The sequence below is a fragment of the Symphodus melops genome (genome assembly GCF_947650265.1).
Source record: "Symphodus melops genome assembly, chromosome: 1".
Classification (NCBI taxonomy): domain Eukaryota; kingdom Metazoa; phylum Chordata; class Actinopteri; order Labriformes; family Labridae; genus Symphodus; species Symphodus melops.
The window spans coordinates 14,768,021-14,793,881 of NC_136691.1; the positions used below are offsets into that span (position 1 = coordinate 14,768,021).

Genomic DNA, 25,861 nt, shown 5'->3' on the forward strand with positions numbered 1-25,861 from the left:
ATTGCAGTGCTGAATCAGATGGAGTTCAGTTCAAGCGTCATTATCTGCATTTCATCAGTCGAGTTCATCAGGCATCATTCAGATGTTTGCCTCCTTTGCTCCAGCACATCAAGTTGTGTTTGTGTAAAATGAACAATACAAAATGACCACACAAATCTGAACTCAATTGAGTCAAATGACTGTTTATTCAATGAAGCACAGACTGACTGATCCTCTCTCCAGTCACACAAGAGAAGGGACACAGTTTGAAGTAGCTGAAAAGATGGCGAGCACATATTGTTCTGTAACAGTTTCTTTATAATGGCTTGTAAAGAACATTCATTGTCAAGTCCATGTTGTTTAAAACACTGCAATTGAACTTCCATGCCATTGGATACTAAAAGCTTGACTCTCTCAATACAGTACAAAACCCTGAATCTCTATCCAACACACAGAACACACACAGTATATGGTCGAGTGTCCATACAAAGGACAGCACACATCAGTACAGTTTTAATGGAGTAACACAATGGGTGTCTGCTTGTTCTAGAGAAGCATTTGTTTTAAACTACACATACTTAGGAGTGTCTACACAAAGCTCTGATGAAATATAAACTCTAAAGAACCAAACAGATAAAAGTGGAAGACATTTACTGCGGCTGCTTTAAAAGCAGGATCCCTAAATGTAGCGTCTACTGTAGGTTTTGAGAGAGTTTGACACCAGTGTACCCCACAGAGCAAGAAAATGACTGACCATGATTAAATCACAGCTCCCCCCTCCCTCCCCAGTGAGAACAGAATAGAAAGATACTGTAGACAACAAACCCATAAAGAGTCTGACACTTTTCATTGTATAAGTCCATTTAGTGTCCAAATAAGGTTAGAAATGCTTTGATGTGTTTTTCAGAAGAACATGGTCCGAGATGTTTAAAGTCACAAATAATCCCTAAACCTCCCCCCCCCCATATCCTCCGTGGGCATCTTCTTAAGGCGAACAACAAGTCAGGGATGGTGGTTATGCAACATGTGCTGTCAATTTAGCTTAGCGTCCCATTGTTGGCATGGTAACAGCTGGTCTGGTCACAGTGGCGTCTTCAGCTTTCCACTGTGAAGTCACAGTCTTGATCTGTGTGTAGAACTGGATGCCCTGTTGGGAAAAATGTATGTGTTCTATCAGCCACCCAGTTCATATGTATGTTTAGATTTTAGGATCCAACAAGCTGCTTTGTTGTTTTTGTTTTTTTTACCTGCTTGCCATAGAAGTTGGTGTCTCCTCTGAATGAGCCTCTGGAGCCGGTGAAGGAGAACATGGGTAGGGGGACAGGGATGGGGACGTTCACTCCAATCTGTGCAAATGCATGAACACATGGACAAGGATTCATACACAGCTACTGCAGAGTTTCAGACTCAACACAGATCTTAATGTTATTTGATTGGCTGAACCAGCCTACATTTGGGGAATCATTTTGTCAAAAAGTCAAGTGTGAGACATCAAAGTTATGTCCTTTCATCTTCAAACAGTCCATGCTGGGAGACATCCATCCTGGTAAGACCTTTTAGAAACAAGGTTGTAAACACTAATATTCTTGTCAGCATGAGAGGCGTTATAAATGTAAAATTGTACATCGACTCTACTTGATCAAGACTCCATTTTCACAGATTATGGTCTTCTTTAATGCAGGTTGAGATTGGCTAAAACTCTTCATGTACTGACAGGCAGAACTTCATGTTGATAATGCATTGTTCACTACCTGCTCAACATTATTCCTTTGAAAAAGTAAATACTAAGCACAAAAAAAAATAATGTTTTTTTATAAAAGAAACAGTTTGAAGGCAGGTTAAACATTTCCAAAACTATTACTTTTGATGGAATAATTGATCTCTTAAAAGCACCTTCGTAACACGCCTTTAACTCTCATGAAAGACTATGCTCATGTTTTAAGAGACTTGAATTCCACAACAAATAAAAGCACAAGCAGCTTTGGTTTCAAAGAAGAAACTACCAAATGTAATAGAAAAAAAAAATCTGAACTGGGTGTTTCACCTTCATGAATTCTTCAGAGCATTTTCCCTTTGAGCCTTCATGTCGCTCAAATAAATGTTCCCACTTCACATGAACAATGTCTGTTTCGTCTTTTTGACACAGAACGCCTCCCACACAATTCTGTTTACTCATCAAAGTCTCTCACAGGTGATTCACTGGAAACCCAAAATAACGCCAAAAAGGTGACTGTCACCTTGGAGACGACTTGAAAAGCCATAAATCACACGGCGATTCACATAAAGATTCCTCCCACGTTCAGTTACTCAGCCTTTTGCTCTCACCTGGCCGACGTCCACCTCATGAGTGTATTTGCGCGCTGTGGCTCCGTTGTTGGTGAAGATGGCGGTGCCGTTGCCGTATTGATTATTGTTGATTAAAGAAATGGCTTCATCCAGGTTGTCCGCCTCCAGGACAACGAGCACTGGGCCGAAGATCTCCTCTTTATAACACTTCATGTCAGCCTGAAAGGAACAGAACCAAGATCAATGTCGAGTTTCCTCTGGCAATTTAAGATCACCTCTTACTGAAACTACACCAGATTTAGTTGTCACAGGGAATGTCTCAGAGAAAGCAACACGTTATTAGGCAAGGGTTCTTTAAGGCTGTCATGTGAAGACCACAGACCCAGGCTGAGTAGAGTGCTAAGTGCAATAAGTCCAAAGTCTTCCTAATTATAGATTTAAAGCATTTCTGTCACTTGTCTGAACCTGACCTCATCTCTTCAGTGTATGAGGAGGAGAATACAGCAGTTTAATCCTTGCACTATATTAACACACCTGCTGAGAGTGACACTTCACACCATCATGCTTTTCAGACGCTACGGCATGTTAAGAACGTTTAAAAAAATGTCTTGCTTTAAATTGCATTTTTAAAGACTCTGATTTTAAGATAACACGCTTATTATTAACTGGCTTTTTTTTGCATATTTTTCTGGAGTGAATCTGCTCGGCTGCTACATGCTGCAATTTTTGGAGGCAAATCTCACCTTTACATTGCTGAGGATGGTCGGTCCTACAAAGTTTCCATTTTCATATCCTTTTACAGTTACATTTCTCCCGTCCAGCAACAGTTTGGCACCTTCATCCACCCCACTCTGAATCAAATGCTCCACCCTGGCCTTGGCTTCAGGAGAGATCAGGGGCCCTACATCTGCCCCAGGCTGATCACCTTTGGGGCACACACACAAGAGTATTATTTATGAAGGACAGTATCACTCTAAAAAATAAAGAATCAAAGAAAGGTTTATAAAATACATTATTTTATGTGGGCACAGTTCCCAATGAAGCTACCTGCGTTTACACGAAGTGATTTGGAGCGCTCCACCAGCTCTGGGAGCCACTCACGAGACTCTCCTACAAAAATAGCCGTGGAGAGAGCCATGCAGCGCTGGCCAGCTGCTCCGAAAGCGGCACCAACCAGCTGGTTGAGGGTGTTCTCTTTATTGGCATCAGGCATCACCACACCATGGTTCTTGGCACCCTAAAATGGAGAATATAGGACAGCACACTGTTGGCGTTTTTTTTCTTTTTTTCTTCCTCCTTGGGTTACACAGCGGGACGTCAAACAGAGGCAGAGAAGTGATAATCATATGTCTCACATATCAGCAAATGACAGCTGAGCTCTGAGCTGTTGTCTTGGTAACAGTCATAGATTTTATGCATACGTTTTTGTCCATATGTGGACAGCATTTATTGTGTGGATTATTATGGAAGACAAGCGGCTCAGCATGGCGGGACTTACAATCTGCAAAACTGACCAAATTGGTAAACATTTACACGTTGGTCCAAATACACGTTTTATGTTTCAGTAAAGGGAGATGTGTTGTACCATGTTAGACTGTACTCTCTTGCCGTTCTTGGATCCTCTCTCGTAGATGTGCTCTCCTGCCGGGTTGGAGCCCACAAAGCTGATTGCTTTGATAGCCGGATGGTCACAGATGAAGTTCACAGCTAAAAAAAACAAACAAACAGTACAACAGTCATTTTCCCCATTTACATACTGCTGGGGGTTTTATGACGAGTGTTTGAATCATTCTTGGACCTTTACCTGCTGCTTATAAAAGACGCAGATTGTGTTGTTCTGAATTCGCATGGAGACGCACTCACCTGCGTGCTGGCCGTGGATGATGTTGAGAGTACCATCTGGTGCCCCGGCGTCCTGGAGCATTTTGGCGAGGAGCATGGTGCATCCAGGGACCCGTTCAGAGGGCTTCATCAGGTAGGTGTTGCCACATACCATGCCGATTGGGAACATCCACAGGGGGATCATGGCAGGGAAGTTGAAAGGGGCAATGCCTGCGCACACGCCGATGGGCAGACGGTAGGTGTAGGTGTCCATGTCCTTGGTGATGGAAGGTAAGGTCTCTCCCAGCATGAGGGAGGTAATGCTGCAGGCGTGTTCAACCACCTCTGGGGGATGGAGATTGGAAAAAAAAAAAAAAAGAAAAGAAATAAAAAAATCGACAATATATGAAGAGATAATGGGCCTTTTGATGAAAGATCTACAAACACTTCAATATGTACAGTATTTGGACAATAATGTCTTCAGTTTTGCACCTAAACGTTTGCCTTGACTTTTAGATTAATCCATAAATACTAAAAAAGGAAATATGTGTCAAGAATAAAGAGAAAAGCTGTCAGGGTCACAATTTTAAAGAAATGGCCTTAAAGTAAAACATTTTCATTTTAAGTAAACCAAATCTTTTTAGCATTTGTTTTTTTTTTTCACTGTCATAATGGTATGACAGGGTTAGGGTTGTAGGATATTATCAAAGCTGAAAAGATAGATCATGTTGAAAGTTATCGCACACACATTAGCTGCCTCCACCAGGCAAATACATCAAATAAATAATAGCAACAAAATAAACAGACAAATGAATGGACTTCACTCTAAAAACCATAATAGAAAGTTACCGTAAATTCCGGACTATAAGCCGCTACTTTTTTCTCACACTTCGAGCACTGCGGCTTCTACTCCGGTGCGGCTAATGCATGGATTTTTTATGGGGGACAATGAGCTTGTGCCGCAAAAATATTTGACTTCGTCACGTCGGATCTTAATATCAGTCATTTTGCGCTTCATGCACGCACCCTCATCATGGAAAACACACGGAGAAATACATATGATGCAGCTTTCAAGTTAAAGGCGATCGACCTGGCTGTCAAAGAAGCTAACAGAGCTGCTGCACGTTAAGATGACACTGACAGCGACAACAGAGACTGAGGAAGTGAGTAATGAAGTCATTCTGAGGCAGTGAATGGATGGACTTTTTCTTGTGAAATATATTACGGTCATCTTTTTCATCAGCCGTGTTACAGACACCGTCGGCTAGGCTTCGTGTTGTAACGGTTCATGTTGTAAAGTCAGTAGTTGATAATGTGTTCATAATTCCGATTATGTGGAGAGTCAGTGAATGCACCAGCGAGGACGTGTTGAGTGGCTGTATGAGAGAACGCTGGGGGAGAGAGTTGGATTGTTACGGCAAGTTATGTGTGTTGCTCTCTGCTGTAAACGGCGTGGTCACGGCCGACAGTGATCGGGTTATTAAAAGTTATTATTTGAACGCTCTCGTCGTCCTTTAACGTCCGTACGGACGCTACAGTATTTGCGGATGTTACCGGTAGCCTACGTCTGTGTAAATAGCTCTTGTTATAGCGTGGACACCTGCGGCTTATAATCAAGTGCGGCTTATATATGTACAAATACATTTATTTACTTATTTTTAGCCGGTGCGGCTTATATCCAGGTGCGCTCAATAGTACGGAATTTACGGTAGATAACTGCACGTTTAAGTGTCATTCTTTCTCTACGAGTACACACTGTAACTCAAGTAGTTAAATCTTTCTACACCATCAGTCCCACTACAGCAGGGAATCTCTTCGGTTGGCAGCACACCTGCAGATGTAGCCTGACTTTCAGCTGATAAGTTGGTGAGTGAGCTTGCCAGAACTACTCGGGCATCCCCAAACTGGGAGCTCTACCAAGTAGAAAATAAACTTTGGCAGCTCTGTCTCCAAATAATAAAAATATATATTTGTTTACTTTTAAGTGTTCATGGCTCTTTTCATTTCCAAACATGGTTCTTGTTAATGCAAGTTTTACAAACCGAGCAAGTGTAGCTTAAAAAGAAGGGGGAGGTGGGCAGCAGAATCATCTTGATATAGATGCAACTGAAAGCTTAGCTAGCAGAAAAATGATGAGGTCCCACTATGACATCGGAACTTAACAAAGCTCTGTATCCATTGTTGGCTATAATTAGACACTCTGAAAGCTTGTGTGTGCCTATATACCCAAAAAAGAACCCTTGCCCCATTATTAATTTAAAGGGGAGAAGAGTGTTTGGTTTCACGCAAATAATTGACATCCAGCCACTTAGTTCACCCAGGCAGAGGCATAAAGGGTTGGCAAAGACACAGACTTTTCATCAGCAGATACAGATACTAAAGACAACTATGTGAAACAGAGAATTTGATCCCTGCTGTAAAATCACCTGCACTCCTCTCTAATCAGGACATCAAAACCCAATAGCACAGTGGGAGATCTTAGCGTTACTTACGGAGGCCTCTGAATACATCTCCCTCTGCATCAGCCAGGGTTTTGCCCTGCTCCAAGGTGATCATTTTAGCCAGCTCTTTCTGAAATATTAGAGAATCAACAGTTTAATGGTCATTTATTAATGATTGATTAATACTTCAGCAAAGTAATGATATATTCTCAAGCTGCAAAGATTTGTTGATTAATGTATTTAAGGAAAAAATTGGCTGTTTTGATCATCAAGAAATACTTTCAGGCAACTTCTCAAGCAAACATTTGCTTTTTTAAGGATCTGAAATGTGACAACTTGAAGCGCTTCTTTGTCATTCATTTCAGCAAATGGAAGAGTCCTTTTGTTTTGAACAGACAAAAGAATCCATTGAAAGTTCATCTTTCAATGGATTCATTTGTCTGTTCAAAAGTGAACATTTTGAGAAGCATCTGAACCATTTTTCGACTAAGGTATTTATAATAAAAATAAATGCAGATTCCAAGAAAATCATTATTGGTTGCAGCACAAAATTTTTGTTCTCTCAAAAGCAAACCAGTGAAACATCTCCGTACAATGTTGTCCTTGATGAGCTGCTGGTAGCGCAGGAAGATCTGCTGCCTACTTAGGATGGAGGTCTCAGACCAGGAGTGGAAGGATCTGGAGCAGGAGTCCACTGCTGCAAGCATCTCCTCCTGTGTCGCTTTGGGAACTCGCCCCACCACCTCATTAGTAGCCTGAGAAGCAGAAGAAAAACCTTACAGACAGGTTGACTTAGAGCAAGAATAATCTTCACTTCACATTACTATCATCTATGACCAAATGTTTGTTTGATTTCCTTTACAACAAGCTTCATATTTGTGTGTTTCTGCATGCTATTATGACAAACATCTCTGTGCTTAAGAGTTATACCTGTCAGACTTCACAACAGTGAGGCTAGACTTTTTGTAGATGGGACTGTGCAGAATGGATTCATCTCACTTTGCAAATCAAACTATAAGAGTTAACCCCCCACTGAAAGTAAAAAAGTCCAACTTTTAACTTGCACTGGTTATTTGTAGCCAGCTAATATCAGAGCTCATATTACTGCAGTCTCATTCACAGGTTAAACAAAGTTCAGCTGTGATTACTTACAGGGTTGTGGATGTCAAGCCATTCAGAGGTGTTGGACTCGACAAACTTGCCATCAATGAACAGCTTGGTTGTGGGCTAGAGGATCACAGAAGCATATGATTGAATCTCATCCTGTATCATTACATCGTCCATTATGGACATCTATCCATCGTCACAACATATGCATAAGTTACAGTACTTCATATAGCGTTCAAACAGTCACCCTGTGTCCTCAGAATATCCAATTCCACTCCACAAACACACCAACTCTAAGCATCTTCTAGTATTAAAATAGTGATGAAGATTCAACTGTATTCTATAAAAGGCTGCTGTTCATTGCAAAGTAATTAATTAAAAGTAGGTTTGGAATAACATTATCATCTTTATAAAATCGGAGGGGTAGCTTTTGTAAGTCTCAGTGGGATTAACATGTTTTGGCATATGTAATGTTAGCAGAGGTCCTTCACTTTAAAGCTCTTCTCGGTAAAGTAGGTAAGTAGGTGGTGGTGTCGGTATGCAATCTCTGTAGCATTTACACTTCTCGCGAGATGACCTTGGCCCACTGCAAAAGTTACATACTGTAGGAGAAGCTCCAGTCACCGTTTTGAAAGTTATCCAGCTATTTAAAATCAATTTTCAACCACTAAAACTACTATCGTAAGTTGGAAAAGTAATATAGTTTTGTTGTAGGGAATGTTCTGCAAAAAAAACTTTAACTGGTATTAAAAGTAAAACATTGATAACTGATTGATACAGGGTCATGAGGGCACAGGTCTTGAAGATGATATAAGATAACGAGATGTGGCTAAGATTTATTCTAAAATCTCAATATTTTGGATATTTGAAACGTGTTTTCATATAGAAAGTTACACTCATTCATTGCCAAGTTAAGAAAAATCGTGGTATTGGAGGCTCTTACCACTGAGGAGGATGAGTAACAGCGACCCAGCTGGAGGGACACCTGCAAGAAATAATTAAGCCACAGCATAAAGTCGACTACTTATCAAAGGAGTTGTTAAAGGAAACGAAAGACAGGTGACAGTGCCACTTCTGTTCACGGGATGCTGGTGAAACCTGCCCCTACTTATAAAACTTAAAAAGCAAACCATGTACACTTGAAACACTTTCCACGAAGAAGAAGACAGGGTTGAATGCAACGTGCATGTTAGGCAACGACTTTGTTAGCTGGCGGCTCAGGTTATTAGTATGTATGTTTGCATACTAGCAAAACTGATGCCAGCTGTTTATTAACTAAGTGTTTTACCTTCTTGGTCAAAAGAGAACGAAGTAGAACTGCTGCCATTGTGAGGGTCTGGTTTCTATTTTCCTGCTCCGAAGCCCTTCAACCGACCCACAACACACTGGCCTGCTAAGATAACTTTAGCTAGCAGTAATATAACGGCTCATTGGACGGCGGGATGCTACGCTGCGTTTTCATACGATACATACAACATGTAAGATGTGATTTTCTCCCACTGTCACCAGTCCACATTACGTGATGATCTGTGAAATCTACGCGACGTGTCATTCGCTGTTTAATTCTATTGTAGGCGGGACATGCTCGATTCACTATCCAATCGCAGCGCTAAATTAACCAACCGCCCCAAATTGCAAGAAGCTGATTGGGTGTTTCCATAAGCGCAAACACTGTAGTTTGTTTTTATTCATAGCAACTTTAAGAAAGCTTTTCGGTAAGTTTCGAGGGGGAAATGTTATTTTCCTGGTGTACAAAGTTCGACAAACCTAGTTATAAACATAGGCTATATTTTTTTTTCTGTGTGAATGAAATTCTTCTCCATGCTCTGTGACAGTCAGGTAACAGTTTCCATGGTAACATGCTTACAGGCAACATGGAGTTCCTACAGTGGAGTTGTCATGATGTTGCAAGATGGATTGAGTCTTTAGGATTCCCACAATACAAAGTAGGTTAATATTCACCTCACTAAACAGAGATCATTACAGGATATGTGTTTCACTGTCAGAAGCTGTACATTCATTATTCATTTCTGTCGCAGGCATGTTTCATGGACAACCTCATCACCGGAAGAAAACTCATTTATGTAGATTGCATGTACCTGCCAAGACTGGGTATTACAGATTTTAAAGACATGCAGGTATTAGAGTTGAGTTTTTTGATTCTCGCCTTCAAAAGAGATGGATGTCACTGTGGGAACTTGTTTACATATCAAAGATGGAGGCTCACACTATGTTCAAAGAAGTTTCAGCAGGCTGAGGAGTAGCACCAAGATAATGATGCTATTGTTGAAACCACTGTACTCTGTATAACCTGCTGTCAGCGTCTCCTGCTCAAACAACTTTATTTTCTAATTCCTGAGAGCAATCGTTATCGGAGGGACCTAATTCGTTTAGTAAATATACCAAGGTAAATTTGGAAATATATGTTGCTCAAATTGAAATGGTAAACAAACATTAATTTAGATAAATAAAATATAACAAATATAGAATGGTAATTAAAAGTGTACAACAAATATCTCTCCCGTGTCTTAAAGGGATACTTCACCCATTTACATGAAGCTTTGTATCATTAGAAACATGGTAGTAGTGTTGAATGGTCGTGAATCCAGCCCTCATTTTGCCCTGAGACGAGAAAAATGTGTTTTTCTTTGCTTGAAAGTTTTCTTCATGTGATGCAAAAAGCGTCATATTGCATCACATGAAGAAAACTTCCAGGCAAAGAAAAACAAATTTTTCTCATCTCAGGGCAAAATGAGGGCTGGACTCACGACCATTCAACACTACTACCATGTTTCTAATGATACACAGCTTCATGCAAATGGGTGAAGTATCCCTTTAAGCGGTCTATACAAGTCAATTGCACTCCCAGTTTGGCATCTCAACAATCTTTTCTTCAAACAGTGTGACATCCAATTAAAGTTGTGCATTGTAACCAAGCATCACCGGCAGCAGACACCTAAGATCAAATGTAACACATACGTATGTTTACAGTGAAAGAAAGTGTTTTTCTTATCTCTCCCTGAGGTCACAACTAAATTGGCTGAAAGCGCCTGTATGTATTCAGCTCTGCTTCTGTGTAGCAGCATCAAACCACATATCTTCAGACAGGCAGACTCAGTTAAGAATCGTCAGCGCTTGGTAGTCAAATTCTATATTTGTTTAGTCTCTAAGCCGTGTGATCCTTTTGTTTTTGGGGGTTTAATTCTGTCATATATTCCTCCTGTGATTGTACATTCTTTGTGCAATAACCTTCAAAGAGGAGAGACTCTGACTCTCAGAGTAACTACCTTATTAAATGAAGGTTGACATCGTAAACATACACTTTATCAAAGGTTTCAACCCTGCTGTGTGCCTTGCAGGTCATCTCTGCTCATGTTCGTGAGCTGCTGGGGATCACAGAGACCCTGTGGAGTTGCAGCATCGCTGACCCTCCACGAGACCACATGGGCCTGTTCCTGGAAAGGAAGAGCCGGTCAGGTGAAAAGGCAGACAGCCTCACCTACATCCAGCAGTTTCTGGGTGACAAGCATCAGTAAAAGTTTGAATCAGTTGAGTAAAGTTGCCCTGCATTCATTCAGACAAGACATTTCTTATCATAAACTTTCAGCTCACAATAAGAAACAGCCTTCAACCTCGTACTACTGCTGCAATTATCATGAGCAGTCAGAATTTTTATTGCTAATTCTAGTCATTTTCCACTTTTACTGGCATTGCTTCTAAGCGGTCATCACAGATGGCTTTTCACAAAGGAGTCTTGTTCTTTTTGAGGTTTCTGTCTGTTATAAAAGGCAGTTCTTCCTGACAGCTGTTGCCAGCAGGTTGTAAGATCAACAGGTCATGAAAGGAATTAAATGTCAAAAACATTTCAGGCAGAACATTGGGAAATAATATTTTAAATCCATAGAAAGCTAAATTAAATTGATTTTAAGTACATAAAATCTGGGAAGGCTTTCAGAATGACTTAATCTTAAAAGAGCTGCTTAAGAATGCTTTCTTACTTGTAAAATGTTTGGATGGTGCTGTATGTTATTCTGCCAGTTTGTTGTTCAAGTAACCAACATGTAATCAGACTGAAAACAATATTTCAACTGAAATGCTGTAAACTTGATCTACTTTGTTGTGGATGATGTCACACTCACACCCAAGACATTTCCCAAGACATTTCCTCTTATATAAGTAAGATTTAAAGAGAGAAAGTAAGTAAGAGTTAAAAAAAATCAGCCATTCCAGCTCTGCATAACGCTGGATGTGCTTTAATTTATTCCCATTGATCTAAAGTGGTTGTGTCGTAACTGGATTGAGCTATTGATCTGTAGCAGAAATCCTTAGGGTAATTCTGTGGATGACAACCAAACAACCATTTCAAAGTACCAGGAGGCTCCAGGGCCGGGGTCATTGTGCTTTGGGAATAATAAAACACTGAGGCCATAGGATCATTGCATCAATTCGTGATGGCTCCAGTGCCAGCAGACCCACAGGAACTGGGGGATTCCACTTTCAGCCAACTCAACACTTTTCAACCAATAATCTATGTGATGCATGAAGGATATTCAGCTATAGGTTGTTATATTAGGCTTTTTCTCTGACAATGATGTTCCAGTTAAGCACAGTTTTTCATCCAAAGCAATAGATAGATTTTCAATAACAGATAGTTTAAGTGTGTACAACCTATTGCCTGACTCATTTTTCATCTCATTCTGCCCTATCCAATCAGATAGGCATTTCTCTGCTCTTTTTTCAATATAATTTAATAGTTACAGAATATCATAGGCCCTGCTGCATTTTCGTGCAGTAGAGTTCAATCTACATGAATAAATGATGATGCCTTGCCTGAAAGAGAGGCTGGGAGGCAACTGCATCTGTCTGTGCACACAAATGCTCTCTGTGCAGCTCGGAGCGCACTGATTACCATTCCGAGCACAGCACCTCTGGTCAGAAATGGAGCCGGGTCGGTGGTTGACAGTAGTCCGGGGGCAGTAAGAGGAGGAGGAGGTGGAGGAAGAGGGGGTGGGCATATTATGGCAGCAACCTTTCAGTCAATCTGGATTAACTCGCAGTGAGCCGTGCGTCGCCAGGAAGAAAAAAAACCGCGTGAAAGCGATAGGAACATCTGGCTGGATTCAGAGCAGCAGCAGCAGCAGTCACTCACAGCGCTGTGGATATTCAAGCAGTCTGTCGCTACAAAAGGCGTTTTCTCTTCTGGAGGTGCATACAGGCGGATGCGCAGTAGAGGCGATCCCGCACAGCTGCAACCCCTCAGCGGCACGCTGGGACGCTTCAGGTTGCGTTTTTTTTTTTCAAGCAAAGCGTATTTTTCACTAAAGACATAGGGGGACGCTAATACATTTCTCCGGTGTGGCGGGATCGGAGAGGAGTCGTCCTTTATCTGCCGCTCATGGATTTCTTGAAGGGCATCGCTGGTTTCGCAGGCCGTCACATGTTATAGGAGCTGAGGCGCGTGTTTCGGGACACCTGAATTATCTCTCAGTCAGTCCCATTAAAAGGCAAGAAGACACTCTCAGGATGCTCTCAGGGGGGAATAAGCTCAAACACACCCTCCTTTGACTTGTCTTTATGTTTCATCTGCAAGGTAATTTAATTTATTTATTTTCTATCTTATAAGCAGCGATTGCAGGTGAATTTGAGCCTGTGAACTCTTTTGAAGCGCAATATTGACTTAAAGTTCTTCCCTCAGCACCCGTTTGAAAGGGCTCAGGTTCTCCCCCGTGACAGGGGTTGTGGCTGTAACCCAACAGCAGGACCTGCACCGCAAGGTCAAAAAAATTCCTCAATTGCACAGGAACGCTGTCAGATAACAATTGTGTAATTTGTATTCACTTGGCTGCATCCAGTGTTTTTTCCCTACAGGTGAAAGTGAGAATGATCTCTAATGTGGCCATTATTCAGCCCCGCTCTGTGATCCATGCCGGATATGATTGATGTCAGATGTTTCTTTGTTTTATTGTGTGTTTTATCAGCACACACGATCCAGTGATAGGCTATCTAACTGCTCTGTGCTGTACTTAAACCCTATGCAAATTACCCACAAGTCATTAAGGTGTGATAAAGTCTAAATTAGCCTAAGTAACACATCTGATTATAGTCTGACTGAGTTGGCATGTTGAGGCTGATGGAGACCCGGTGATTTTTGTCATAAAGGATGGAGTATAATAGCCCTGGTCTTGTGTCGAGTGTTAGTTATCACATATCTTATTATTCATGAGCGCCTGAGGCTCCATTGTAACAGCTACACCAGTGAAATCAGGCCCACGCCTCATTTTGCTGCTTCTGTTTGCTCTCACTGCTATGTTAATGCACTCAGTCATGAAGCTTATGTGCAGCTACCTTCACTGATGGCAGGCACTGATATATGTGGAAGGTTGTTCTGTAGACCAGCTCCTCATTCACTGACCCATTTTTTTTCCACTCACCCAAAAATAAGCTTTTGTTTGGAGCTTGAGCAGGAGACATTATTTCAAAGAGACATGAAAAAACTTGATGTTATTTGACAGTCACTCACACACACCTGGTCCACATGTTGTGTTTGTGTGTGACAGTTGATTTTTTGATTACACAACAAAATAAGGAGAGAATATGATGCATTATTTAGCCGTTTTGTTGCTGTGCGAGGAGAAAAACACAATATCCTGGGGTCTTTAGAAAAGGAGGGAAATGACTCAATGGATGCATGATCATGGATTTTATTTTGGCAGTTTTATTCCCTCTCTCTCTCTCTCTCTCTCTATATATATATATATATGTTTTTTGCAAAAAGGGGCATGGATTGTTTTTTTTCTCCTTCTCTTCTTCACCTGAAATTGCACTCAGAAACTGGTAGATTTCAAATTCCACAGACCTGCAGGCCCATACTGCAAAGAATACACACTTCACATTGATATTCAGAGGCGGTAAGCATGGATTCTGTATGTCTCTTTCCGATAGAAAATCCCTGGTCATAAGCCCATTTTGCAGATCAGTGCATGACACACCGGTGCAAGAATTAAGATCCAAAAGAAGTGGTCAGCATTTAAATTTGGCCTCCTGCTGTAATACAAGACTGTATCTGACAATAAAAGTGTTTTTGGTTTTTGGTTGTTTGTTGATTTGCTCTACTGATGCTCCAGGAGGGAGATCTGCTGCATATCAAGGTATCAGAGAATCTCCTGTGATAGTGTGTGAAGGAAAACACTTGGACCTACAAGGGGGAGTTGTAAATGCTGATGAACAGCACTTCTATTGATGCAGTGGGGTCTGCTTAGTATGCTTTCCCCCGGCACACACACACACACAAACTCTGAGACAGACACGCACACACATTCCAACACATAATTTCAACTAGATCAGAGTCCGACACCCAGTTGTTTAGGTTTTTATTAGACTGGAAAACAGTAATGGTTCAGTCACTCCAAACATCAAATCCAGTAGAAAATTAGCTGAATGTAGAATCTCTCTTACTCTCATCAAAACAGGCTCATAAACGCCACAACGAGTCTTCTCTGGCTGCCAACCAGGACCTGAAGTCTCGAGCATCATTCCCCCCCAGAGAGGCCTCTTTGTTCGAAATGTTATTAGGTGATCTGAAGATGAGCCACTGATTACATCTCACCCTAAAACTGACGTTTTCTGAGTTGCCATGGCATCAAGGCTGTCACCCAAGAGCTATCGCACTCCAACATTGGCAGACTGCAGGAAAAAGGGGTGTCACAGCACATGGACACGTTCACAAACACAGATGTGTCAGTGAGACGGTCTGTAACCGCATCAATGTTTGGTCAGGATGTTTGGATGCGGACAACACCAGCATTTAGCCGACAAAATGGAATTTCAGTCAAAATATGATCCACTCCAGCAGATGCTGCAGCTCCATTTGGTCTCATAAAGCAAGTGAGCTGAGGACCCATTTCAGTGCTTTGTCGATACCATTTTACCATCATGTTGCAGCATCAGTTTACCTCCTTGACACAACAAAGTGTATTTCTGAAAGAGCCACACATCAGGATGTTTTTTTCCCCTGACTAATCCAGGTGAGACGCTGCATGCAGAGACACTACCATGTGCCATTGTGTCAACCTGTGAGGAGGCAAACCAAGCAGACTTCATCTCATTAACTCTGCTGCTCCCCCTGCTTCCCTGCCCAGACGTGGATCGCACAGGCTTCCTCACATGAGCTCCAGCATAAGTTGTACCATCTGAAAACATATCCCCCATGACCTCACCGACCGATTGGCATGCAGTGTGCTGCATAAGGTTTTTCTTGGAGAATGCTGCCCCAGGGAGAGCATAGATATCCTCTCCTACAGTACACTGCTGCTGCTGCTGCTGCTGCACATGAATGTCTCCAGAGCTGGGGGTTGCTGTGTAGTGAGCTACCTCTATTAGGCACAAATCCACCCACCAGTGTGTGTGTGTGTGGGTGTGTTCTGTCAGTCTGTTCTGCTCTCTGAGGGCCAAAAAGACCTGCTTAGAGGTAGTAAACAAACATTTGATTGACTAAGAGGGAGATTATGGTAAATGCATCAGTAGATTATCTGTTTTCATGTTTATTTGTTGCCCTCCCAAGTCGCTCAGCTATAATGAACAGCCCTACATGAAGGATAATGATTTTCTGGAGGTGTGACATTTAAAGATGAAGTGTGTGATTGATGAATGCATTGATTGATTATCTACTTATTCATCCCTGTACCTGATGAGTGCAACCTGTTATGCAAATCACCCATGGAATAACCATAATTAAATCCAAATTAGAGAGACGGCGACAGATTTTTCCTGCCTGGCCTCAGCTATTGAGGTGCTGTCCCTTTGCCCCTCCCAGAACACATTTCGTTGGGATTACTGTTGCAACAGTTCTCTTCACGTTTGGCAGAATTTTCAGCAAAAGCAAAAAAAAAAAAAAAAAAAAATCTCTACCAAATTATTACAGTCTGGAATAAGTCCTGTTCGTCTCATTTCACATCTAGGGGCCATTCAGAGTCAGAGCAGAAAGTGGTTGGCAACATGAACACGCTTATGTACACTTACGCCTGTGAATTCTCATTGGCTGCACAAACACATTAAACAGAAAAAATCCACACAGGTACTTGGAAAAGCACACAGCTCTGCAGCACTGCCTGATATTAAAATCCTTTTCCATCTTTTAGACGAGTCATGGCAACATTTGAAATAACTCTGAGGCTCAGCACTCCAGACTATATCTACAAAAACATGTCTCTTGTGTGACTAAGGTTTCCCTTGTAAAAATAGGTAAAGAAAGACATTGATTCATAACTGCTTGATCAGCAGTCTTCAAGAAATTGTCAAAGCCAGGGTGTTCCCCTTAATAGTTTCATCCCTCCCTTTGCTATTACGGACCATTTTCAGACGACCTCTCTCCTGCCTCCTTGTCTAACTGTGAAACATTTTACCCGGGTTGTCAACATGCGCCTGTTGTCAGCCGATGGCACCCGGCTTCCTAAGCTCCCCTCCTCACATTGACATTGTGCCCCCACATGGCAGGGACGTCACTCCCATCCTGTCTGATGTTTTCTTTGCTCAATGATATATTCCTCATACACTCCAACTGTCAAGGTTATTACACCTCGACGTGTGTGTGTCACTGCTCCAGTAAAACAGAAGCTTTTGAAGCATGAAGACACTCATTTGGCAGGCTCTCTGCTGAGGAAAGATTTTTTTTATATGCACACTCTCTCCAAGACGCAAACACAGACAATAGAGCTATTACCAGCAAACCACAGAACGCTATGATCATAAATCAGCTGTTCTCTTCGGTATTTAAAGGTTAGCCATTGGATTGTTACTACAGTTGTGGGATTGGATCTCTTGTTCCTTCTTTTGATTGGATTGTTGATCTTTGCTGTGTGCTGTAACAGTACACCCAGAGGCTTGAATATTGCATGTTGAACCAAAATGACACTAAATTTCATTGCTAAAAATAATCATAGCTCTTGCTTGGGTACACTTTGTGGTGCACCTGCAAAGCTGTGATCTGATCTCCACTGTCTTACTTGTATGACATGTTAAATCCCTGACAAGGTCTCGGGATTCATCAAATGGATCCCTCCTTATCCCCCATCTCAGCTGTGTCATAAGTAAGAGTAGCAGCAGAGAGAGCAGAGAGAAAATCAATAGCAAGGCACATTCTCACAGAGGCATGGGGCCCAATCATCGTCTTCCTATTGGTGATATGATATTGGATGATATCAGTCTAATTCTGATAAGGCCCTGGACTACCGGTCTAGACTTTCACCCCTCTGTACGCAAACAAAAAAGGACTGGCATAAGCATTTAAACAAGTACAACTGGGGGAACAGGGGCTAAAAAGGAATCCTGTCATAGGAATCACATATGATGACTTGGGATGTTTCCCTCTCAAATCTGCAGGTGACTTATTAGTTTCATGTCTAATTGCATTGCGTTAATTGTTTGTTCGGGTATTAACTCTCCTTAATGGCTGCTCTGTATTTGGACTGTCTGTTAGTCTCAGATGTGAGCTGGCATTGATATTTTTTCATATCTAGTGGGAAAGCTTAAATTGACAAAAAAGAATACCCTAGTTCCCTTTTAAAGCAGTTTGCGTGTTATTATCCAGCTCCAGAATGTACAGTTTGATAGAGATAAGACCAACTACAATGGCAGATTTCACGCTTTGCTTCTTAAACTGCTTGATAAATAGTCTGCCCTTCTTTTTCTCTCTTTCTGCCTTGATCTTTTTTAGGTGTGTTAACCTGACTGAAAAGCCAAATGGAGTCTCTCCTGGTTTATCTGATCCTCCTTGGAGTGGCTGTGAAGGCGCACAAGGTTCAGATCTGCCCCAAACGCTGTGTCTGCCAGATGCTTAACCCCAACCTGGCAACTTTGTGCGACAAAAAGGGTCTTCTCTTTGTGCCGCCAAACATCGACAGACATACAGTGGAGATGCGCCTTGGAGATAACTTTGTTACCAGCATCAAACGCAAAGACTTTGCCAACATGACCAAGCTGGTAGACCTGACCCTTTCCAGGAACACTATCGGCTCCATCGTACCTCATGCTTTTAAAGACTTGGAGAATCTTCGAGCCCTTCACCTTGATAGCAATCGGCTTACCCGCATCACCAATGACACCTTCAGTGGCATGTCCAAGCTGCACCACCTCATCCTTAACAACAACCAGCTCACCCACATCCACATTGGAGCCTTTAATGACCTGACAGCCCTTGAAGAGCTTGACTTATCCTACAATAACTTGGAAGGTGCTCCATGGGTTGCCATTCAGAGGATGTCCAGCCTCCACACACTTAATCTGGACCACAACATGCTCAGCTACATCCCAGAGGGCACCTTCTCCGGGCTGCAGAAGCTCAAGAGGCTGGACGTGACTTCCAACAAGCTTCAGAAGCTTCCACCTGACCCAGTCTTCCAAAGAGCGGGGGTCCTTGCCACATCAGGGATCATGGGTCCTACATCGTTCGCTTTAAGCTTCGGAGGGAATCCACTTAGGTGTAACTGTGAGCTGCTATGGTTAAGAAGACTACGAAGGGAGGACGATCTGGAGACCTGTGCCTCGCCACAACACCTTGCTGGACGCTATTTCTGGACAGTTTCAGAGGAAGAGTTTCTGTGTGAGCCACCTCTCATCACCAGGCATTCACAGGTAAAACCTTCTGTAAGACATAGTGCTTGCTACAGATATTACGCTGATCCAGACAAGGGATTCTGTCTAATTTAATCCAAGGTGGTATTTTGTGCTTTCTTTGACTGTCACAGCAAATATTAGCTTTGGTAGCAAGCCAACTTGAGTCTTACAAGACGAGTGGGACTCATCTGAGGAGCTCAACTAAACCCAATACTGTAAAAATATAGGACTTACTAAAAAAAATGTAATCAAATTGTGGCCTGTGGAGGGTTTTTAGAGAAGTTCTTTAGCAGCATTTTCAGTTTCAATATAGCTCTTTGCAGGTTTATGATGGATCCCCAGTGAAGCTCTTATTACACAGTGAAAGCTTACACTGGTTTAGCCCCTGATTCATGCATACAAACAAAATTATCTGATCAAATCCTAGCCAAATAACTACAGCTATGTCATCACATTAACATTCAGCTGACATCTTTCCATAATTGCTGAGAAAATTATCCGTCATAAGCACGGCACTCTTCTGTCATATTGATTATCTTGACTTTGTAATCATGCTAATTCAATATCATGACATAATCAATTGCTGATTAGCCTATATTTACAGAGAATGACAATTTTAAAGCACAGCATCTCCAGTATGGGAGTTAATTATGGGATCTCAGTTACTTACAATATTAATCTCTAAGCAAAAAAATCTTGTAAAGAGGATTTTTGTTTCTCCAAAGTGTTCTTTCAAATCAGTGCTTCTAAGTATTAAGTATATGCTTAAGTCGTCCCACCAATCGCCCTCCCTCTCTCTTCTCAGGAGCTGCGAGCTTTAGAGGGTCAGAGCGTAACACTGCGCTGTAAGGCCAGAGGGGACCCTGACCCCATTATCCACTGGATCGCCCCCGACGGACGTCTCATGTCCAACTCCTCTAGAGCGGCTGTCCACACAGACGGCACATTGGACATCCTCATCAGCACTGTCAAGGACTCTGGTTTGTTTACACCCCGCTGGCTGTGCCTGTGTTATTTAATCAATGAAATTACTTGTTTGCCTGAGGCTGAAGTATTTGCCTACATCAGATGATAAAGTTTAGTCTGGAGAGTGTTGGCTCACATTGATTAAGGTCACAAAGAAAGGAAAATGACTTTTTCACCTTGTTTCCCACCAAGTTTCTGTCAATGACATCTATGTTGCGAATTTTCTTTTTCAAACTAAAATGTTTCTGTGTTAAAATGATCAAATAGAACATTATTCTCACAATGTTAAAACAGTTTACTTTGACACTCTGTAAGATACACTTCTATACTTCCTCGCTGTGTGTTAGATGAGAAGATTGCTTCCACTCTCATGTCCGTCCATTAAATATTAAGCTACAGTGCAGCTAGCAGTAAGTCGGTAAGCTTATCTTAACAGGCTGCAAACAGAGAGAAACAGCCAGTGTATTTCTAAAAAATGTATTATTCCAAAGACATACTGCCCCCATGATAATATTTTTTTATCTGGTGCCCTCTATACGGTACTATTCTATATTTCTATGTATCAAGAAGGATGATCTAATTAGTTTGTTTTGCAGGTTCCTTTACCTGCGTGGCCTCCAACCCGGCAGGTGAGGCCCAACAGACAGTGGATCTGGTAATCGCCAAACTCCCGCACATCATCAATAACACAGTGGCAGAGCAGGAGCCTGCCCCGGGATCGTCAGATATCGCCACGGTGACCAAAACTGGGGCAGAGGCTGGAGGTTTGCCTCTGGGTAATGCAAAGACCAGCCAGGAGAAGAAAGTGATCATTGCAGAGGTCACTTCCACCTCAGCTTTGGTCAAGTTCAACTTCCAGAGGAGTATTCCTGGGATACGCATGTTCCAGATCCAATATAATGGAAGTTATGACGATTCTTTGGTATACAGGTAAGCAGACAGCGCTGACTTTCTGGTCAAATATAAAAGATGATACAAGGGGGAGGAAGCCTATAGATTCGAAAGTGAAGCCAATAATGTAATTTAATTAATCTGCAATTCTATCTAATGACCCGCAGGGGGTGACTCCACTGTTTGGAAAAAAGGGTATGAATTTATGTTGCCTAATTAGAATATTATCTCACTCTAATGTTTAGTTTTCAGTTCAGTAAACACTTTCCTTATGCATTTAAGGTCTCAATCACACGTTTTAATTCATCTTCAACACAGCAGCTCGTTCATATTAAAAATGAAAAGAATGTATGGAAATCCCTTTTACCTTTATATTATCCTCAGAGTGCTTAAATCTCTTTAGATATCCAAGACATTAAGAAGTGGACCTGGCTGTCGACATGATTATTTGCTGTGTCAATTAAGCCTATCGGGTAGACGGACTAATGCACTCTATCTGACTTCTTATTCTTTAACTCTTAATCCCCCCTCGTCTGTGTATCATTTAGGCCTACTATGTGCAAAAGCTTGATAGTGCTTAATCAACAAAATCAAAACAGGATGTCAGCACTAAGCTGTGGACTGATAGAAGATGAAAGAGTAGTCATCCAGTGTTTTACAAAGAAAAGCATCAGAGGCGTTGCACATGCCCATCGGAGAAATTGGCGCACATAGGTTTCTTTCATCTTCACCCTCTTTCGCTCTGTATTTACTGCTTATCACTGTGATAGGATCATTGCAAAAACCTCTTATTAGAAAAGGAGCTTGGAAGTCAACAACATTCATGGTTTTCATGTGCAGCGACTGAATTCAGGATACTGAATCGACTCAGTTATCCTGATGCTGTAAAAAAAAAAAAACGGAGTCATCCTGCGTCCCTGTGCAGCGATTGAAGCTTTTATCAGTAATGACGCTGGAGAGAATAAATCAAATGTCACAAAAGATTATACCCGGACAGATCTTAAATAGCCCTTTGAGAGATAAATGATTGTCATGTCATTTTATCCGTACAAAACAATAAGCTAGATAATCTGATTTGCCTCTGTCTCCTTTCATTTAACCATCTCTTATCGATGTCAGGACTCAAAAAAATCTCTTTTTTTTATCCCTACAGAATGATTCCCCCGTCAAGTAAGAGCATCCTCGTAAACAACCTTGCTGCTGGAACACACTACGACCTGTGTGTGCTGGCTATCTATGACGACCAGGTGACTGCGCTGACTGCCACCCGTGTCATTGGCTGTGTCCACTTCACCACAGAGCCGCAGTACCTGAGGTGCCATTTCATGCAGTCCCAGTTTCTCGGTGGCACCATTGTGGTTATCATTGGAGGGATTATAGTGGCCTCAGTGCTCGCTTTTATCATCTTCCTCATTGTGCGCTACCGGGTGTGTAACCAAGGAGATACAGATAAGGTCAGCTTGGCATGATTCCCACAGTTTTTTCCCCCTCTTCATTAATTCTGTTCATAGTGAGACAGGACAGTCTAATGGATTTCAACACATTCACAGTGCAGCATTTTATCTGATGCCATGTTCAGATTTGCAAGCTCTACTGCCATGATAATATTCTACTAATGTACTATAAATGTATAAAAGTTATTGGTATTTTACCACTTATTGGAAGCTAAAGCTAAATTCAGGATACTTTCAGCAACATTCAACATAAAAAAACATGTTTAGTAACCTTTTAGCTACCATTTAACACTTTCAAGCTAATATTATTCTAATGTAACCTTAGCTTCGAGGTGTTGAATGCTAGCACAAGCTTATGTGGAAGCTAATAGGATACTAAGCTTTTTTTTTATGTTGAGAAGGGAATTCCTTGTTAACATCATGTGAGCTAATATTGCATTGGAAAGAAATATATTTTCTAGCTACTGTGATGTTAGCAAGGTCGTACATTTCTTGCTAACAATATAAGCTCTTGAGTTTACAGCACTTACACCTTGCTTGTGGTCGCTTGTAACATTATCAAATGCTTATATTATATTGCAGCCACTTCCTATAATCTATATTAGTTAGTAAGTGCCTAGTTTGCTGTTGTTTGACTAAGGAGTAGCCTAATCAATGTCCTTCCAAATTTTCACAGTGGATTTTCTTACCATTTCCTGGAAGGCTGTGAAATAAAAATGATTTGAACAATATATAATGTGCAGTATGACATTATAAGAGTCTTTCAAGAAAATGGCCACTGTGTAAATATCAGTTTTCACTTTTCTTCTTCTCTCTCCTCACATATTTTCCCCTTGTCTTCTGTCTTGTCAGGCTCTAGAGATGGGAGATATTCGCTCTCTAAGCAGCGATGGACAGCTACAGGGTTGTGGGATCCCCAAATCCCTTTCTAAGCAGGTCCTGCGTCCAGAGAAGAGCGACAAGGACTCCCTCAGAGTTGCCCTGCCGCCCCCAGAGCCGACCAAGCAGCGAGCGCCAGCCGTTGTATCAAGCACCAAACCCTCTGTCCCTGACTGCACAGTCTCTACCTCTGCCGCCAGTCATAGCTGGCACCCAGCCTCTCCAGGAGCGCCAAGGCCGAAACGTTCAAGCGCTCCACCAAAACCTTCTGAAACTCGACGAGGTGAAGCACTGGCAGACGTCGAGCTTGAAAACATGAACCGGAATAACTCCTCGAAGACTAAAATGGCCAACACCAGTGTTGCTCTAGCAGTTCCGGGCCAGCCTGTCAAATGGACTGCAGCACCACCCAGGGGTCCACGGCCTCACCAAGCCCCCCGCCATTACATGACTGTGCCTGCAGGGGGCATGAGGGTCAACCGTAGGCACTCCTTAAATGCTGACTCTTATCGGGAGCGCTGCTTTGTGGCCTACCCAAAAACTGGGGCCAGTCTGCGCTCCAAGCGGAGCCTGTCAATAAGTGGAGAGCTGCCGCAGCTGGAGAGCACAACAAACATTCAGCGGGCCAGGGACAAGCTCTCCAAGTCTGAGTGGCTGCTGGAGAGCACTTTATGATTTGGAGTTTACAACCTGTGTTCTCTTGCTTTCTTGCATTGGATTTGTGGCCCGTTGTGAAACTGGGACAGGGGTTTTATGCCTTGTTTCGAGCTTTTGTGCTCTACACTGAGGGACCTGTTAACTTCTCTCATATATTTGGGGGCAAGGCAGGCGTTCAGGGCCACAGGAAAGGTTTCACATTTGTTTTCTACCTTATAACCTATCAAAGTCTTCTTTATAACAGTCAAACTTTGAAGAAAGGCACAACAATGTATAAAACAGCTTCATGTACAAAAATGTGTAGTTGTGTGAGATACTGTATATCTCAACACAACCATAAGTGTTCATGTGGTGTTGAATACAGTAAGTAACCTGGACATACTGTATTATAAGAAAGAAAGAAAGACAACGGTGGGGTTATTATACTTGCATTCTCATCGCTTGTTACTTAACGTGATGCAATCTCTGTAGACTTTGAACATGATTCTTGTCTCCAGCTCTACAGACAGACGGAGACGTGTCCTAATTACCTTGACGGTGGTTTGGAGAGATTACGAATGTGCTTTACATCCCAGAGGTGTTGGAACCGAATGTAGTAGACAGACAGCGCTCCATCTTTTCATCCCCCACACCCCCAGACACAGCACAATGCAGTATTTTTGTGGCACAAGTCCTTTCAGCCGAATACTGCCCCCAGGTTGGAATCAATACATTTTTATCACATAATTACATAAAGACTCCACTCTGATAGGATTCCTGTCGTGGCTGATTTGAGCAACAATTGAGCCAACGACAACAGCATGACAGGGGGGGGGGAGTAATCTGATGTTACGAGTGGATGAGAGGAATGGTTCATTTCCATATTTTTTACATACTGATGTTGTCGTGTCTGCGATGACAACCATTGTAAATTAACTTGTCGATGTTAGAGAAACGATAATCACAAGTATGGGAGGACGTCAGCTCTTGATTTTGCTGTTGTTTCTGTTTGATGTTTACCAGTATAAATAAACCAGTGATAAAAGGGACACTTTTCTCATTTTCAGACTGTGACTGCTTACAACTTTTCCAACAGAATTAGACAGTGGGCCTCTACGTGCTGTGAAGTTGTTTCTGAACAACCGAAGATGCGTCCCTCACTTTTTCAAGCTCAACCAGCCAGAGTGGTAATGAATTTTGGGGTTTCAGTAGTCTTGCAGCAATATAATTCCCCTTTCTCTGTGAGTGCTGGACCTCTGACAGATCCCTGCCTTGAGCCCTTGTGTTTGTTCAAAGAGAGGGGGGAAGCAGATGATGAAAAGAGGCCATGCTAGTCATCAGGGACGCCTCTCGCCTGCACATCTCCTCTCTCATTTGACAGCGGCGTGCGTGTGCCCTCGGTCTGCGGAAACCTGCCGCAGGAGAGCTTAAACACGAGCTCTGCAGTGGGAACCAGCGCACGACTAATTCTCCAGCTACAATGCTGTCTGACATGACATGATATGTATTATGTGCTGCAATACGAGCTCTGTCTCCGTGAAGTTGGGTGGTTAGAAGCTTTCTGATTGATTTTTATACTCATGTGCTGGTATGTGTCTCACAGCAGTCGGCTTCTAAGGATACAACACATTCAGTTGGAAACACAACACCGTGCATGGTGAACCTGCTAAGATTAGCTGCACATATCGTATGTAAGACATAAATTAATAGCTGTCACACAAACAGGCTGGATTCAAGCATGTGTATTCATTATTTCTTGCTCATTAGGGGTGATTAAAATGCAGAGGAGCC

General features: G+C 42.1%; 2 protein-coding genes across 5 annotated transcripts; one reads left to right on the forward strand and one right to left on the reverse strand.

Moving 5' to 3' along the window:
* Nucleotides 1-166: 166 nt before the first annotated feature.
* LOC306820510 (methylmalonate-semialdehyde/malonate-semialdehyde dehydrogenase [acylating], mitochondrial-like) lies at nt 167-9,150 on the reverse strand. The gene is made up of 12 exons (XM_079338366.1): nt 8,923-9,150; nt 8,578-8,619; nt 7,680-7,754; nt 7,121-7,282; nt 6,579-6,657; nt 4,129-4,431; nt 3,851-3,972; nt 3,313-3,502; nt 3,009-3,190; nt 2,305-2,484; nt 1,227-1,325; nt 167-1,126 (listed from the first exon to the last, which is right to left on the reverse strand). Exons 1-12 carry the CDS (start codon nt 8,959-8,961, stop codon nt 1,022-1,024), a joined length of 1,578 nt encoding a protein of 525 aa, XP_079194492.1. The 5' UTR covers nt 8,962-9,150; the 3' UTR covers nt 167-1,021.
* A 73-nt stretch (nt 9,151-9,223) lies between these two features.
* On the forward strand, nt 9,224-25,119 carry lrfn5b (leucine rich repeat and fibronectin type III domain containing 5b; the record flags this gene model as incomplete). 4 transcript variants are annotated; one of them, XM_079338332.1, is made up of 9 exons in its annotated part: nt 9,230-9,349; nt 9,470-9,580; nt 9,674-9,772; nt 10,994-11,182; nt 18,346-19,262; nt 20,050-20,224; nt 20,807-21,140; nt 22,255-22,555; nt 23,408-25,119. In XM_079338332.1, the coding sequence occupies exons 5-9, from the start codon at nt 18,372-18,374 to the stop codon at nt 24,107-24,109; spliced, it is 2,403 nt and encodes an 800-aa protein (XP_079194458.1). In that variant the 5' UTR covers nt 9,230-9,349; nt 9,470-9,580; nt 9,674-9,772; nt 10,994-11,182; nt 18,346-18,371. The 4 variants fall into 4 exon arrangements, with proteins under 4 accessions (XP_079194461.1, XP_079194458.1, XP_079194459.1 ...); XM_079338333.1 differs by having other exon boundaries at nt 9,504-9,580; XM_079338335.1 differs by lacking the exons at nt 22,255-22,555; nt 23,408-25,119 and having other exon boundaries at nt 9,224-9,349; nt 20,807-21,144.
* Nucleotides 25,120-25,861: the final 742 nt, after the last annotated feature.

Coding starts and splice junctions, on each gene's coding strand:
- LOC306820510 (XM_079338366.1), bottom strand. CDS start 8,961: ATGGCAGCAGTTCTACTTCGTTCTCTTTTGACCAAGAAG. Junction 7,283..7,679: donor GGCTTGACATCCACAACCCT/GTAAGTAATCAC, acceptor TCTGCTTCTCAG/GCTACTAATGAGGTGGTGGG. Junction 6,658..7,120: donor AGCTCATCAAGGACAACATT/GTACGGAGATGT, acceptor CTAATATTTCAG/AAAGAGCTGGCTAAAATGAT.